The following is a 16,389-nucleotide window of genomic DNA, read 5'->3' as shown; positions in this document are numbered from 1 at the left end:
ATGAAGGTATAAAATGAAAACCAGTGTGGCAAGTATTCTGTGAGGTCTTGTGTCCCATCTACGTGGTTTACGGACTAAACATTTTGAGCCAGAAGGCTCACTGAAAAGTCAACGGGCCACATTGTCTTGGCCAACATCACTAAATAAGAATTGGATGCATTTAGAGTGACAGCAGAGCTGGGATCTTTGTCAATTTTTTCAGCAACACAAACAAATGCAATTAAAGTTCCTTCTTTCTGTTGGTGCTACATGAATAAATCTGGGCAACCTCCGTGTAAATTCTAGTACACGATAATTCAGGAGAAATTGGCAATATTACTCAAATAACATGGGCTGACATGGAAAATGGAAATGAAGCCCTGATTACCAAACCAAACAGCAAAATGTCTATAACCGAAAAGATCTTGATAGTCTTACAGTATATACAGTATATGCAGAAGGTTATATTCAGTAAAATTTTATTCATAGATTTGCTGATGGAACTTAACAGTGCTCAGGAAAACAAACCATTTCTGCATCTGGTGACTGATTTTAGCTATAGGTGTATAAATTCATGGTGCACTTTTCACATTGTAGAATCCTGACCTAACTCTAGAGCAGAATGACATGTAATTCTCTGAAGGAGGCAGTCTTACACCACTTAGTTTTGATGTCACATAATGTCTAGTTACAGCAGAGTGTCAAACCATGCTTACATAGGAACATGCAATTCCAACAGTTCCCTTGTAGCATCCAAATGACATCTGGACAATGTAACCAAGGTACTGCCTGAAATTAGACATTAGCTCATGATCACTACAGTATAACTACACTGTACAGTGGCTACATGTCCTTCAGAATCTAGGTAATATGGTAATATCAAGAGTTTATACCATAAGCCATAGGTTATTGAACAAGCCAAAGAACAGAGCAAATTCAAGATTTGTTGCTTTTGCAAACCTTATTCAAATCATCCAATATGTGTGTCCTCTGACTGAACTGCAAATACAGTTCTGCAGAGCACTAGATATGCCACAACTTCTCGATAAGATTATGATTCCATATTTGACTGAAGGCTCAGGAAATGTCAAGAAGAAATTAGTGCTGGACATCAGGAATCAATCGAGACGATGTGAACTCCCTTTATCTGTTGCAAATAGGCACCTGTGTTCACATATGGTGTTGGGGCTCTTAACACCCCATCTCCGCTAGCACTCCAGGGCAACCATCTTGGGTTAGGCTCTGAAATGGACAATCAAGGCATCTGCTTATTGCAGGTGGGAAACCAGTATAGAAATCAGGAACCCAAGATTCCAAATGTAGTTTCAAGATGGTGAACAACCTAACCAATGCTATTCAAATACAGCACTAAGGTTGCTCAAAAAAAAAGCTCAAGGACTGTTGGCAAGGCCACGGGGAGCGGGAACATTCCTCGTGGATCATGAGAATCTTCAATCCCAGGCCCATCCGAGGCCTGCAGTTTGTTTACTTAACTCAGTGTGGGCGCCAGCTGATTTCTCACAACATAACCATCAAGTGGTTGCAGAATGTCCACAGCTCCTCCAACACTGGATAGTTGTCATCCAGGCCTGAAATTGCCCCAGGCTTCATCATGGCAACAGATGGAGTGTTGCTGTCCTTTTGAGAGGACAACATGACAATTCTGAATTTAACTATGCTTTACTGTGGTCTCATCCCACAAGTGGGGAGCTTCATACCTCTTTATCACTGACTCTCCAAGCACAGGGAATTTTCTTTTTAAAAATCATAACTTCTAAAAACTAGATTAAATCCCCTTCTGTTCTCAAGTAGAAATTATCCTAATATCTTGTCTCGTCAAGAATAGTTTCCAGCCACTGCATCATCCGAGTGAATCAATGCTGTTCACCCGAGATACACAAGGACCCATATGTCGCACTTGCACACATCACAGGGTTCTCTGTTTGACTTTAATAGAAATATTCACCAAAACTTCCACTAGAAAAATATGCAAGTAAAATCAAAACCCATTTACTCACTTACACAAAAACTCCTCATTTCAACTGCAACTCAAGGTTGAATCCCCTCCATGGCATAATTCTTGTGGGTCTAGGCTCCATTCTTCTAGGCGCTTATATTCCACCAGATTTACAGAAAAGTGGGGGGCATTCAGCCCATTGTGTATACACCAGCTCTCCAAATGAGAAATTCACCCTTCTAAATGCCTCGACTGAACCTACCTCCACCACACTCTAGTCCTTAACCAATCTCTGCATGAAAACATTTTTCCTCACGTAGCCCTTTCTTCTTTTACTAATTACTTTAAATCTGCACCCCTCATTCTTAGTTCTCTCTCAAGTTAGAACAGTTTCTTCCATTTACTCCATCGAAACTCTTCATAATTTTTAATACTTCTATCAGATCTCCTCTTTGCATTCTTCTTTCATAGCAAACTGTTCCAACTTCTCCAATCCATCTTCATAACTAAAATTCCTCAGCCATCTTTTCTGTGCTCTCACCAATACCTTCATATCTTTCACTAAACTGGATTCAGTACTCCAGCTGAGGCAAAACTAGTGTCTTAGATCAGTTCAACATTACATCCTTGTACTCTTTGCCCCATTAATAAAGCCTAGGATACTGTATGGATTATTAACTGCTCTCTCAACCTGCTTAGCACCTTCAAAGGCTTATGCACATATCCACCCAGGTTCCTATGTTCCTGCGTTCCCTTTAGAATTGCAGCCTTTACTTTTATATGTTCTTCCTACCAAAATGAATCACTTCATGTTTCTTCACAATGAAGATCAATTGATACCTGTCCACCCATTCCAACAACTTGTCCATGTCCTGTTGAAGTTTTTCACTATCCTCCTCACAGTTCACAATACGTCCAAGTTGCTTCCTAAAAAGCATCTTCTTCCTTGGCAAGGACAGATGCAAAGTATTTAATACCTTAGCCATGCCCCCGCCTCCATTTGTAAATCCCCTTTTTGATCCCTAATTGGTGTTATCCTTCCTTTTACAAATGGAATATTGGCCTTTGTTTCTAAAAGAATGGAGTATAAAATAGGGCTGTCTTACTAAAATTATACAAGGCACTAGTTAGGACACCTGGAATACAGTGAACAGATTTGGTCTCCTTATCTAAAGAAAGATATACTGGCATTGGTGGCAGTCCAGAGAGGTTTCATTGGAATTTAGTAGAACGAGAGTCAACATTATTGGGACTTGTAGGTTCTCAGGGTGCTTTGAAGAGTAGATGCTGAGAGTTTGTTTTCCCTTGTGGGTTGTCAAATTTTTCTACTTCGTGATGAAATAAATCCATATATTTTAAAATAAAAACTAATTTTGCCTTAAAAACTATTTCAGCTTCTAATGTCCCAATTTTATTTTGCTTTTTGTAAAATTATAAAAAATGAATGATAAAACCCACTTGTGACTTTCTTGTTTGTTATCTCTTTACTTTGAACTATCCGGTTTTTAGCTTCACTGAACGGAGCATCAGCCTTTCCTGGCAGAGATAAGTAGTCAAAATTGTATTGATATATCCTTCAATTACCAAAAATACGTGTTTGCTTGATGGCACGGAACTTGCATATTACTGAAAAGAGAGGCACGTTGCTGAAGATTTTCAATTTGCACCCAAAAGGACAAACACAAGAATGCCAAATTTCAAAAGATCACAACAATTTACACTACAGGAGAAAAGGATGTCACGTGGTTAACAAGTTGACTTTGACATGGCATTGCCACGGAGATGTTCTCCTGACGCTGGAAACCCTCCAAATGAGAGATGCTGCCATGATATCTTCTCAGATCTACTGGCTGATTTGACATTCTATTCACAAACATGAAGTACGCAGGTCCATTTGATGCATTCCCTTGGTCACACACTGAGTAACATGCAACTGAAAATACAGTATTTTGAAATAATTTCTTACTATTACAAAGTCTCTAGACATAATTTTGGAGGTGCTGTATTCGGCAGGGAGTGTGTGGCTGCGACCTCACATGGAACGCAGAGAATTCTGTGACCTGTCCATGCAAAGGCTGCAACTGGTTTGGGGACAGCAGCATCTGGATCAGCTGCACCACAAGAAAATAGAGCAATTAAAATCAATAATTCAAAGTATCAGAATGTGTTTTATAGTCATCACTTATTTGAATCAATTACTGCATCTCATGTATAAAGTGCTTTTTGTTAGCTCATAAACTCATTTAACTGAATGCTGCTAATTCTGTCAGTGCCTTAATGTCTACTAGTTTAAAAATCTTACCACCCCATTGGGGGATTCTACTTACTTGCTTATAAGAAATTCTTCTCTGCCCTTTGTCAACACAGACACTTGTTACTGCCTGTACTAAAAACTTTCCCTACATAATGGCAATTACCCTTCAAAATTACCTCGCAACTGAAATTTCCCAGCTTGGAAGATGTCATGTAAATGCAAGTTCCAATAGAAATGTCACAACATTGAAGACAGCTGGTCTGAATGTGTAATTGATGGATGAAATGCTAGATAAGTATGTACTGGAGTTGTATACTATTTACTTTTGGGGCAGGCAAAATCTTTTGCAGCATATTAAATGTACTGCATTCATGATCAAGCAGATTGCACAGGACATGTGAAAGCAGCAATCCCGATGGGTGAATGTTCTTTTTGAGCTTCATTGTTTCTTTCTTTCTGATCACACCACAGCTGTGATTAGAGAGAGGCAGCTGGTGAAGAAATAATCAATGCCATCTGTTCAACACAGATTTCATAACTCAAAGAAAACAGTTGGTTGCAATGATATTCTGCAGAAACACCAATCACAGGCAAGCACACGACTACCCATCTTCAGGATTTCTATCTTTGTAGAACCTCATCACGTTTCTCAGAAAAGGTCTCAAAAACTTGTAACATTCAATTTATTTGAAATCCAGTGACTCTTCCAAGAGTCCACAAAAAGCAACAACAAAAGACGGTACACTTTATTTTAAGTGATGTTGGTTAAAGGTGGAATTTTGGCCAGGTCACAGAGATTCCACCAAAACAACGCAAGTATCAATTTAACACTTCATCCGAAGGTTGACATTTCTAGACTGAACACACTTTTTTTCCCCCCCCAAGACCAGAAGTGGAACCATTACAGTAACTCAACAGTGCTACCAACTGACCTAATCAAAGTACTGAATCAATACAATTATCGCTCATGTAAATTTTAACTTGAGATAATAGCAATAAAATCTGACTTTGGGACGATAAAGGGCAAGGATATGTTCAGGAATAAGATTTTGACAGCCAGAAAAATACACCACCAATATTGTGTGAAAGAAATGACAGCTGTACAATGTCCTGGAGCATTATCATGCATCGAGTGTTACAGAATGATAGGCTGCAGATTTCATAACTTCATTCACATTGTTGTAAAGAACTATTGCAAAGAAGTCAGATGAGTCCCTAAAAAGAGTACAACAACCAACAAAGAATGTCCAAACGCCTCTTGTATCCCATTCTGATACATCAATGTAACATCTGCCCTGTCTCTCAACTGCATTGTCATTAACCCAGGAGGTTATGGCTAGAAATTGGTTCACTGTGTCCATTTAATGGCAGACAACTGAATTGTGTACAAGCATCCAAAGGCTGAAGTGGACCACCCACCATACTGATGACAGAAATATCTGCAGCTAGCGTTTACATCTCAAGTATATGAAAATAAGGAGCCGAATGGCAGCTTAAAAGGACCCTTTACAGAACTGTTCTTCACTGATCATAGTTGGCAACAGATCTGTGGAATTCAGGAAATTGTGGTTTATGTATGGCCTAATGAGCAATGATGTGGGAATGCCGGCGTTGGACTGGCGTAAACACAGTAAGAAGTCTGACAACACCAGGTTTTAGTCCAACCGATTTATTTGATAATACTCACAAGCTTTCGAAGGGACTGCCTCTTCGTCAGGTGAATGGAGAGTTCTGGCCTCAGACAGAGCATATAAAGCACAGACAGTTTAGAGATTACTGATTAGAATGCGAATCTTTACACCTAACCTGCTGTTCAAGACCTGAAGTGGCTGACAATGTGAGTGGAAGGAGCACTGATCTCAGGTTACAGAGATGTGTATTGTCTCCAGACAGTACAGTAAGTGAGGTTTTGCAAACCCAGGCAAGTCACGGGGGGTTACAGATAGTGCGACATGAACCCGAGATCCCTGTTGAGACCGGAATTTATGTACGACAGATGGAAAACTAAAGAAACGCTTCTCCTGAATTCCTATGTTTTAGATATTGCTAAATGCGGAACTTGGCTATCAGTCTCTGTTCAGCGACTCTGCGCTGTCGTGTGTCGTGAAGGCCGCCTTGGAGAATGCTTACCCGAAGGTCAGAGGCTGAATGCACGTGACCACTGAAGTGTTCGCCAACAGGAAGGGAACAGTCTTGCCTGGTGATTGTCGAGCGATGTTCATTCATCCGTTGTCGTAGCGTCTGCATGGTCTCCCCAATGTACCATGCTTCGGGACATCCTTTCTTGCAACGTATCAGGTAGACAATGTTGGCCGAACACATCGCTCGACAATCACCAGGCAAGACTGTTCCCTTCCTGTTGGCGAACACTTCAGTGGTCATGGGCATTCAGCCTCTGACCTTCGGGTAAGCATTCTCCAAGGCGGCCTTCATGACACACGACAGCGCAGAGTCGCTGAACAGAGACTGATAGCCAAGTTCCGCACACATGAAGACGGTCTCAACAGGGATCTCGGGTTCATGTCGCACTATCTGTAACCCCCGTGACTTGCCTGGGTTTGCAAAACCTCACTTACTGTACTGTCTGGAGACAATACACATCTCTGTAACCTGTGATCAGTGCTCCTTCCACTCACATTGTCAGCCACTTCAGGTCTTGAACAGCAGGATTGGTGTAAAGATTCGCATTCTAATCAGTAATCTCTAAACTGTCTGTGCTTTATATGCTCTGTCTGAGGCCAGAACTCTCCATTCACCTGACGAAGAGGCAGTCCCCTCGAAAGCTTGTGAGTATTATCAAATAAATCGGTTGGACTAAAACCTGGTGTTGTCAGACTTTTTACTAATGAGCAATCTGGAAGCAGTAAGAATTCTGTGCCAAAGACTGCCTGGCGGCTCCCAATTAGATTCTTTCCAATTGTCTCCCTCACCTCAGTTCCCGTTTATCGCCATTCTCGTTTCCTCCCCATCCATCTCGATTGCCCAGCAGGTGTCCACAGTTTGTTGGTTTTAGTAAATACCAGGCGTTTGTCAGGCCAACCCTTTCTGGTTCATACCAGCAATTTCAATGGCCACAACAGCAGGCGTTTGCCCTCAAAGACAAAGACACTCAATAGTAGATCAACAGTATGTCAGTTTTATGAACAGATTGGATGACATATCTCAGATAGAAACTCAACAGAAATGACTAGATTAGAAAATTCAGTGATACTATAAATACCTAATGCAACCCTTTCCAAAAGGTGATTTACCTGTAAAAAGAATAATACACATACAGGCATTGCAGAGAGCAACATGGCAAATATTAGAGGTGGACCTGTTTAGAGTAGGTTAAAATGTTTAACCAGGGTAGCTATATATAGATATACTAGTATCTAAAATATTAGACATATTAAATTCTCTCCACAAACAGTTGATCTGCTATACATACTCTTGATGTATGTAAAAGAATCGGTTAAAAAGAATTCGTTTTCTTTAAGTTGCATTTCTATTATTGTAAACGTAATGACACAATGTGCTACAGGACTTCTAGACATAGACTTGCATCTAATCAAGTATTACTGGGATAAATGGCCCTACCTATCTGGTGAATTACACTGACTTACATCTAAAGATGTGCCGGTTAGGTGGATTGGCCATGCTAAAATTGCCCCTTAGTGTAAGGGGGACTAGCTAGGGTAAATGCATTGGGGTTATGGGGCTAGGGCCTGGGTGGGATTGTGGTTGGTGCAGACTAAATGGGCCGAATGGCCTCCTTTTGCACTGTAGGATTCTATGATACAATACTAGCTTCAAGAATGATAGATGGCTGACTGTTGGTCGCGTCACATCCTAATGCACACAAGCCTGCAGCACCTGATTAAGCTCAAATGAGCACAGATTGATGTTGACCGAACAGCTTCATTTAGACAGCCTGCAAAAAGTGCTAGTAGGGAAAACGGGAGCTGGAGTTTTCCGGCCATTCCTGCCAGCGGAATCTGCTGGTCCCACCGATGACGAACCTCCTGCTGAGGACTCTCCAGTGGCAGGTGATGTTTACAACGGGAAACCCCTTTCACACATCTTCAGAAGGTCCCATCGCTGCCAATGGCAGGCTGAACCTGCCACCATGAAATGCACCGCAGGGAGTGCAGAAAAAACTGCCCAGGAAAGGAACGCTCACTGGAAATGGTCATTTGAGGATCTGAGTTAAGATGCTTTGTTGTGGCAATACAGAGGGAACTATACTCTGCACCTTTGATCTCTGCTTGGTGCAGGTGTTTGATGCAAAACAAAGTTCCATTTCGGTAGTCCAAACCTCCCCCACTAGATACTTAATCATTACTATGTGGTGAAAAAAAGTTTATTTTTCCAAAATTGGTCAGAAAAAACAAAAAAAAGCCATTAAAACATTGGTTCCAGTTTTTAAAATTGCATCCGATTTATATGGAGATACTTGGCAGAACAGTGATGTTGCTGCATTGCAAGATATACAATGAAATAAATGGTCCCGTTTTCAGCCTTTGCCTTCAATGTGGACAATGGCAAGATACTCTGTCATTAACTCTGTCACATATGCAGCAACAGTTCAGAATTGCAACAGCTTGCATTTATATAGCACTTTTAGTCCAATAAAATGCCCCAATATGTGATATCAAATAAAATTTAACACTCAAGTCACATAAAGGGGATATTAAGGATAGGTGATCAAAATCCTGCTCAAAGGCATAGGTTTTAAGGAGTGTTGTAATGGGAAAGAGAGAGAAGTGGAAATGTCTAGAGAGGGAATTCAAATGCTTAGGTCCCAAGAAGCTGAGTGCATGATTACCAAACTGCAGCAGGAGCAGAATTGGATGGTCAGAAATATATCAGAATCTCGTAGGGCCAGAGGAGGTTAGACAAATGGACAGCAGCAATGCCACAGGAGGGATTTGAACACAAGGACTGGATTTTTAGAAATCTAGGCACAGCTGGACCAGGAGCCAATATAGGTCAACAAACACAGGGATGATGGCTGAACAGGACTTGGGTGTGAATTGGGATTTTTGGAGGAGCTCACATTTTAATCGAGTGCCATAACATTATATAGTTTATTTTTAATTTCAGTTATGGTTCTTTTGGCTAATCCCACTACGCCAATAGTAATGTCAGCGATGAAGATTCATCACCAAGGCAATCCATGCCCTGGCTAATGGAATTTGTCCAATGGCAAATAAACAGGGGATAAAATACACATTTAGCTCATGGACTTTTGCTTGATGAGTTCAGCAATTTTTTTCATATCTTCTATTTATAATTTTAATGCTGTTTCAAACCCAGCTGCAGTACCCTCGCTGGATGGACATGTCTTTACTCATTCAAATAATACACTTTTGGAATTTAAAACACCACAATTACTAAGTGGCAGTAAAGATTCCTTTTCAGGAGTTGCCATTTCATTATAGATGCCCAATTGTAATAAATTTGAATGATGAAAGTACTTCCCTCTTCTGGTCAACTATGAGAGGTTATAATTAGAAGATGGCGACTAATTTAAGGGATGACTTGCAAACGAGCATTATAGGGAAGTAAGTCTATTTTGGCCTCTTGACTTTTAAAAATAATTTTGAAAGCATTGTTTATATTGGAATAAATCACATTAAATCCTGCATATGCAGAACTAGTTTTAAAATTTGAAAACTGTAATTTCTTCAAAGGCGCTTTATAAAATAATGCCATGTAATTATATCCTACAGAGAGTGTGATCAAATAAATACTGTATGATACCCGACAGTACCAGGAAGGTTAAAGTTTTCAACTACATTTAGGCCAGGAATAACCAAGAAGGAAATTATTTGAATTGTCTGGTTTATAATTTCACTTTTAAATGTTCACTGATTTAACTTATCAACCTGTATTAGAGAATTACAATACCTGCTGTGAGACAGCAGTGCTGATGGTATAACGGCCCCACGTGTAGATGTATAGAAAGCAGCAACCTGATTGTTATGCTTGCAGGATTTGCCACGGCCAAGAGCTAGGTTCGCTGCACATCAGGGGCCAATGCCACTAGTTCAGTGTTCACAGAATATAAAAGCAGCTCACGAGGGTTCAACAACAGAGAAGAGCACCTAATAATTACACCATTTGATTGTTCAAATCGGCTTAGGGAAATGTAGCGGAAACTTTTGTCTGTGCACAGTCTGGTGTGTTTCTGTTGCAATAAGCTTTTGTCCTGCCAGAATGGCACGTCTCAGAGGTTTGAGGTTACAGCAATCTTTGAGATGTGAGGTTTGAGATGTGCAGCACATGCTCAAGAACTGGATGCTGTTCTCGTTATTTCATAAAACTCAAGATGAATGAATTTGCACAAGATTGTGATGGACAGGAATTGCCAAATTATATGATGATCAAACAGCAGATACGTAAACATTTTTTGGACTGCAGTGCAAATGCAACAATTCATGATTAAACATAAAATTGAGAGATTACCTGCACAATAAGACCAATTGAATAAACAAATTATATTCATTTTAACTGCTTTAGTAGTACAATGGAAAAATTGGCTAATTTCCCAAAGCTATTGTTTGCAATTTTATAAAACAACAAAATGCTTTCTGAATAAGGTCGATTTTGTACAGTGTTCCTGACATACATCAAAAATGGAAACGTGTCATAACCATAGCTCAATTTAACTTTAAACCAATTGCCATCCAACCCATCAGCACTTCATGTACCAAGGTATGTGTTTCTCGGAAAGCAACCACACCCCTACCAACAATTGGTAATCTATTTTCAAAAATACAGATCCGGATATTCTTGGACGTAACAGTGGGAAGCAAGATTTCTGCCTGTGGAGGGCCAAAAGTGTGGCTGGACTTCAGTTCTTCCAGGAATCTTCTCTATTTTCATTGTCTCTTTAAAGTTCCAATGGCAAAGGCAAAAGAGGATTGTTCTTCTAAATTGTGCCAAGAAACTGTGACTGGAGAGGTTCTGGGTGATTCCACTCATTCTCTCATAAAATACCCGAGAAGTCACCAACATCTTAGTCATGTCAAAACCCAAGAAAAGCCCAGAAGCTCCAAAGAAAAAAAAAACTGTTGCTGAAAGGGATCCATTAGGTTTAAAATGACAAATTGTTTCCTAAGGGGCTAAAAGAAATGCCTCCTGGTAGGGTAGGCACATCTGATGCATCTGCTCTGGTCATTTAAATTGCCCCATCCTATAACGTTGGCATGGGATTCACGTCCTGAGCAGACCAGGGTTACTCTACACCTCATTTGTACCAGTAGGGTGAACACTGCCGCTGTCTACAAACCAGGTCCTCAACGTTTATGAAGATACTTCAATGAAGATGACAAGACCTGAGCCCAGCTTCTTGTTTAGAACAGTTGTTCAAGCAATGCAACAGTAGTCCCTCTGACCTGTGATATTGTGACTTGAACTTACTGTGCAAAAGGGCTTTACTAAGCTGAGAGAACTAGAAGAGTTGGGAGTTCAGAATAGGATAGGAGGCCTAAGCAATACTAGAGTTGCGGGGAAGAGAAATTCTGAATACAAAAGCAAAATACTACAGATGCTGGAAATCTGAAATGAAAACAGAAAATGCTGGAAATGTTCATGTTAGGCAGCATCTGTGGAGATTGAAAAAAAAAGTTAATGGGCATGATTTTCCAGCTGATCCACCCTGTGGGATCTTCCTGTCCCTTTGATGACAACCCCCTGTCGGGAATGGGAAAACAATGACAACAGTGGGACCAGAAGAGCTTGCCAGCGGCCAACAGCAGGCCGCCTTTGCCACCATGAAAGAAAGGAAAAACACACCCAACATTTCAGGTCAATGATCTTTCATCAAGAGAAACTGTGCATGTATTAAAAAGCTACAGCATACAGAATAGGCGATGCACTTTGTCATACCTTACCTTCTTCAATAATAAGAGTTCCTTCTTTTGGTTTCTCCCATTTGACACCACAACACTGGTTGATCACCCTTCTCCAGTTAGTCACCTATTCTTCTACTGATGTTACTGTGTTTAATTCTTTCACTGCCACATCTTTTAACCTGACCTTACACCTCTATCTTCTCCTTCTTTCTGGCAGTCCCATCTCCATCACTCACCTCACCACATTCCCCATCTCTGAAATAGTATGGTCATTTGTTGCAATCTCTTGGCTACTTTATTTAATACTTCCACAATCTTCTCTGGCCCTTTGAAGTGCTGGGTCCTGACTTTTGTCCCTTCTCATTACTTCACACATCCATACCTCTTTAGTATCCATAATTTCTTCTTTGTGTTGCCCAGGTCTCTGCACTATACAAGGCCGGATCCACTGTGTTATAAATTCTTACTTTCGGTTTCAGCAACACTTTTCTACCACATAAGACTCCACTTCTTTCAATTACTCCAACGTTTGTTGCTTAATTTCCATACTTCCATCTTCTGTCACTAATGACACCACATTTTCTGCTTTTAAAAACAGCTGAGTTATTAATCAGTTATTTGTTGGATTATTGGTCATAATTAAGTTGTAGATCACTGGAGGTGTGCCCTGTACCACTATTTATTGTTCAAAATGCCTGAAGACTCACAGAGGTGGTGATCCATTTGTAAATTTCACATAACAAATTACAAGTACTTCTTGTTATCTGTATATTTAGCTTTTTGGTTTATCTAGATATTGTAAATACTTCTTGTACATCTCGGACACCCTGTCTAATCATAAAGATGATGAAAGGTCATGGACTCGAAACATTAACCCTGACCTGAATTTTTTAGCTGGGGGGGGGGGTCCTTCGTTCCTGCCATCTGAAGAGTCAGCAAGGAAAACAATCCTGCCAACATCAAATGCCCCGCAGCCAATTTATGCTTGAGTGAGTCCAGAGAGCAGACACCAAGGTAAATTTGGTTCTAGGATGGGGAGGGCATGGAAGGTCTGGTGGGTTGCGGTCAGAATAGAGGCCTGATGGTGTGGTGGGAGATCTAGAGGCCACTGGATCTTGAGAGGGTGCTCCTCCCATTCAGTCATGATGGAGGTACCTTTCCAGTCTCCCATCCAAAATTTGGTCTGTTGATTTCTGGGCTACCCCATGCCAGTTCAATCTTCCCGCCATCTTCCAAAACTAATGCTAGGCAGCAAAGTGACCACTTAAGGGTCTCAACTGGGCAAAGGAGTAATTTCCACTCGAGCCTTACCTACCCCAGTGCAAAAATCGCTACATGGTCAGGGCAGACAGGAATCTAGAGAAATGTCCATTCCTTCAATTTCATTCCCTTTTCCCTGCCCCCACTTAAAAATCCACTGGTGGGGCTAACACAAAATTTTGACCATTGTTTCTCTCTCAACAGATGCTGCATGGCCTGCTGGATGTTGTCCTATATTTTTTATTATTATAAAAATAACAATTACTCGACTGAGATAAAATATTATTGAATGTATGGCTTATTTAATAGGGTGTCTCTCTTACCTTGCACGGGGCACATCGATGTTTGAAGAAACAACTTTTCTTTTCTGATCTGAAACAACAGCAACTGGCCGCATGTGATCCTTCTCTTGATCCTGAATCCAGCTGATCTTTTTAGTTTCCAGTATTTTCATAGCTTCAATCTTTCTCACTAGGGGTAGCTGCTGCTCCAACACCTTCTGATGGTTCTCATTGTGGCTCTGATCAGGCAATGACACAACTGATGACGTGTCTCGGCCATTGCAATTCAGCTGCAGGAACAAGGCACAACGTCCAATTTATTTAAACGTTCAAATGTTTTGTCCATCTGCAAAATATCTCTGAAACACCAGTCCAGGATTATACCATACATTAGTGTCTTTTTTTCCCCCCGAATATCACAGAATGATACAGTTTATGCTACGTGATGCCATATAATGGGAAACTTTCATCCTAAACTTCTTTGCTGTTTGAATAAGACTACTCAACATATAAACAAAGCAACAAAATAAAAGGCCAATCCTCCTCCAGGCTACTTGCAGTGCATTCAACAATGGACCCAATCTACCGATGCATCCTCAGGGACAGGTTCTCTCTGATTCCATAATACTCATCATTCCTCGTAATCTCAACTGTTCATTGCTGACCGCCGTCCTCAATTCAAAACATTCTTCACACAGAATCTGGGAACCAAAGTGTCCCAGGGTGGGGATATTTACTCATTTGAATTAATCAGAAAATAAACTCAAATTGTCCAACCAAATGCAATTATCTAAATCCTTTCCCTACTGAAACAAGTTCAGCACAGAACAAGAACATTCTCACTTGGAAAGACCATCATCAGAGACTCAATAAAGCTGCCATGGCAGTATTTTCAAATCAAAAGATGTATTTCCTGTTCATATATCCTATATAATTGGTAGCAAGATGTCCTCTTATCTTCTTTCAATAGCATTAGCCCTGTCACATTCCTCTGCTGTTAATTAATTATAGGAAAATTTACTCAGGGAAAGCTCCCCATTGCAGATTGTTGGAAGAAATTTTGCATGAGACAAACCTTTTCAATGAAAGCAGAAAAAAAATCAGTCAGTTGAAAGGCATAGAGAAACTTCTCCAACAGCAAGTACCACCTAGACAAGTCAGAAGGGTAGATTTTCCTATCAGTTATGTTCAGTTATCAACAGCAAAGTGGACACAATAAAAAAAAACAGGGATCTGTAACACTGAATGTCTGCCTGTTTAATGCTATGTCTAATTTTCAAATCTGATCCCAAAGTGCTCCAGGACGTACAATATATTTTCCACTGGGATAATCTGGAATAACATTGCATTGTTCTTGCAATTAGCCGGTTGTGCATTGCAGTTATTCCACCCATTTGTGCTGCTAAGGTCTGTGCTGTTTAGAGAACTCACCAAGGCTCCTTAGACACCACCCTCCAAAACAACAACCATCTAGAAGGACAATGGCAACAGATACATGAGGATATCACCACTTGGAAGTTCCCCTCCAAGCCGTACATCATTCTGATTTGGAAATGTATCACCATTCCTTCACTGTCACTGGGTCAAAATTCTGGAGTTTCTCCTTATCAGCACTCTGGATGCACCTACACCACACAGAATCCCCACAATGCAGAAGGAGGCCAATTGGCCCATTGAGTCTTCACCAATTTTTTATTTTATTTGATTTATTGTCACATGTATTAACATACAGTGAAAAGTATTGTTTCTTGCACTATACAGAACATACCATTCACAGAGAAGGAAACGAGAGAGTGCAGAAGGAAGATTCTTTGACAAAGCATCTTACCCAGGCCTTATCTCAGTAACCCCACAAATTTACCCCACTAATCTACCTAAGGGACAATTTAGCTTGGTCAATCCACCTAACCTGCTGATCATTGGACTGTGGGTGGAGGAGGAAACCCACACAGACATAAAGAATGTGCAAACCCCACATAGACAGTCACCCAAGACTGGAATTGAACACAGGTTTCTGGCAGTGTGAGGCCATAGTGCTAACCGTTGTACCACCTGGTTTGCAGCAATTCAACAAGCTAGCTCACCTGCGAAGCCCACATCCCTTGAATGAAAAAAAAGTGACTTAAAGAGCTCAATAGAAAATTGGCATGAGCATTTTGAGTCCATTGCTATGCCTTTTTCCCTTAGCTATTTTTTGTGTTTCCAAAGCGGGAATCCTTGTGTCAATGTAGTCATGTCCACACTCACAGCACAGATGAATCTCCCTTTACTTTGTGCTTTTTGGAGGAAGGCAAGATGGCCATTGAAGGTTGTTAGATAAGCTGGGCTATGTTGAAGGTTCTCTGTGCCCATCCACAACACACTCAAACTAAAGGCAGAGATTCACATAATTTGACTTTTAGAGAAATCAGTGGAGGCTGATTCACAAAAGAAGATTGCTACATCATGAACTAACTTACAACCAACTTCTTCCTCCTAAGGAGGAGAAAACCATCAAGGATGAGTTTCTGCAAAGAATAGATAAACATAGCAAGAGTTGTCAATGCCCAGATATAGCATATTAATTTATTTATTACTCAGGTACGCAAGCAGAGTGAATGCATCTGCACATCACATCTCACAATCACTATAGTCGAATCATTTATCCAGCAGCACACCTGGACTCCCCCTTAACATTCTTTCACTATCACCCACATAGCGACCAACCATACCAGCCGCACACCTATTTCTACATGCCTCTGCTAACCTAGTGCTTTTCAGCTATGGCAGACACATTACCCAACCACAATCACTGACATCCTGGCCTCTCTCTTGCAG

The 16,389-nt window shown here is 40.7% G+C and overlaps 1 protein-coding gene across 2 annotated transcripts in view; it reads right to left on the bottom strand.

Moving 5' to 3' along the window:
* The window catches only part of znf704 (zinc finger protein 704), a 192,075-nt gene that overhangs the window by 157,042 nt on the left and 18,644 nt on the right, over positions 1-16,389 (bottom strand). For both annotated transcript variants that reach the window (XM_080194038.1, XM_080194039.1), the window contains exon 2: positions 13,615-13,862. In XM_080194038.1, coding sequence (XP_080050164.1) covers positions 13,615-13,862 — 248 coding nt within the window. The remainder of the gene's footprint in view (positions 1-13,614; positions 13,863-16,389) is intronic.

Source organism: Carcharhinus amblyrhynchos, chromosome 8 (assembly GCF_965287045.1).
Source record: "Carcharhinus amblyrhynchos chromosome 8, sCarAmb.v2.hapA, whole genome shotgun sequence".
Classification (NCBI taxonomy): Eukaryota; Metazoa; Chordata; class Chondrichthyes; order Carcharhiniformes; family Carcharhinidae; genus Carcharhinus; species Carcharhinus amblyrhynchos.
This window is presented reverse-complemented; position numbering and strand designations above follow the sequence as displayed.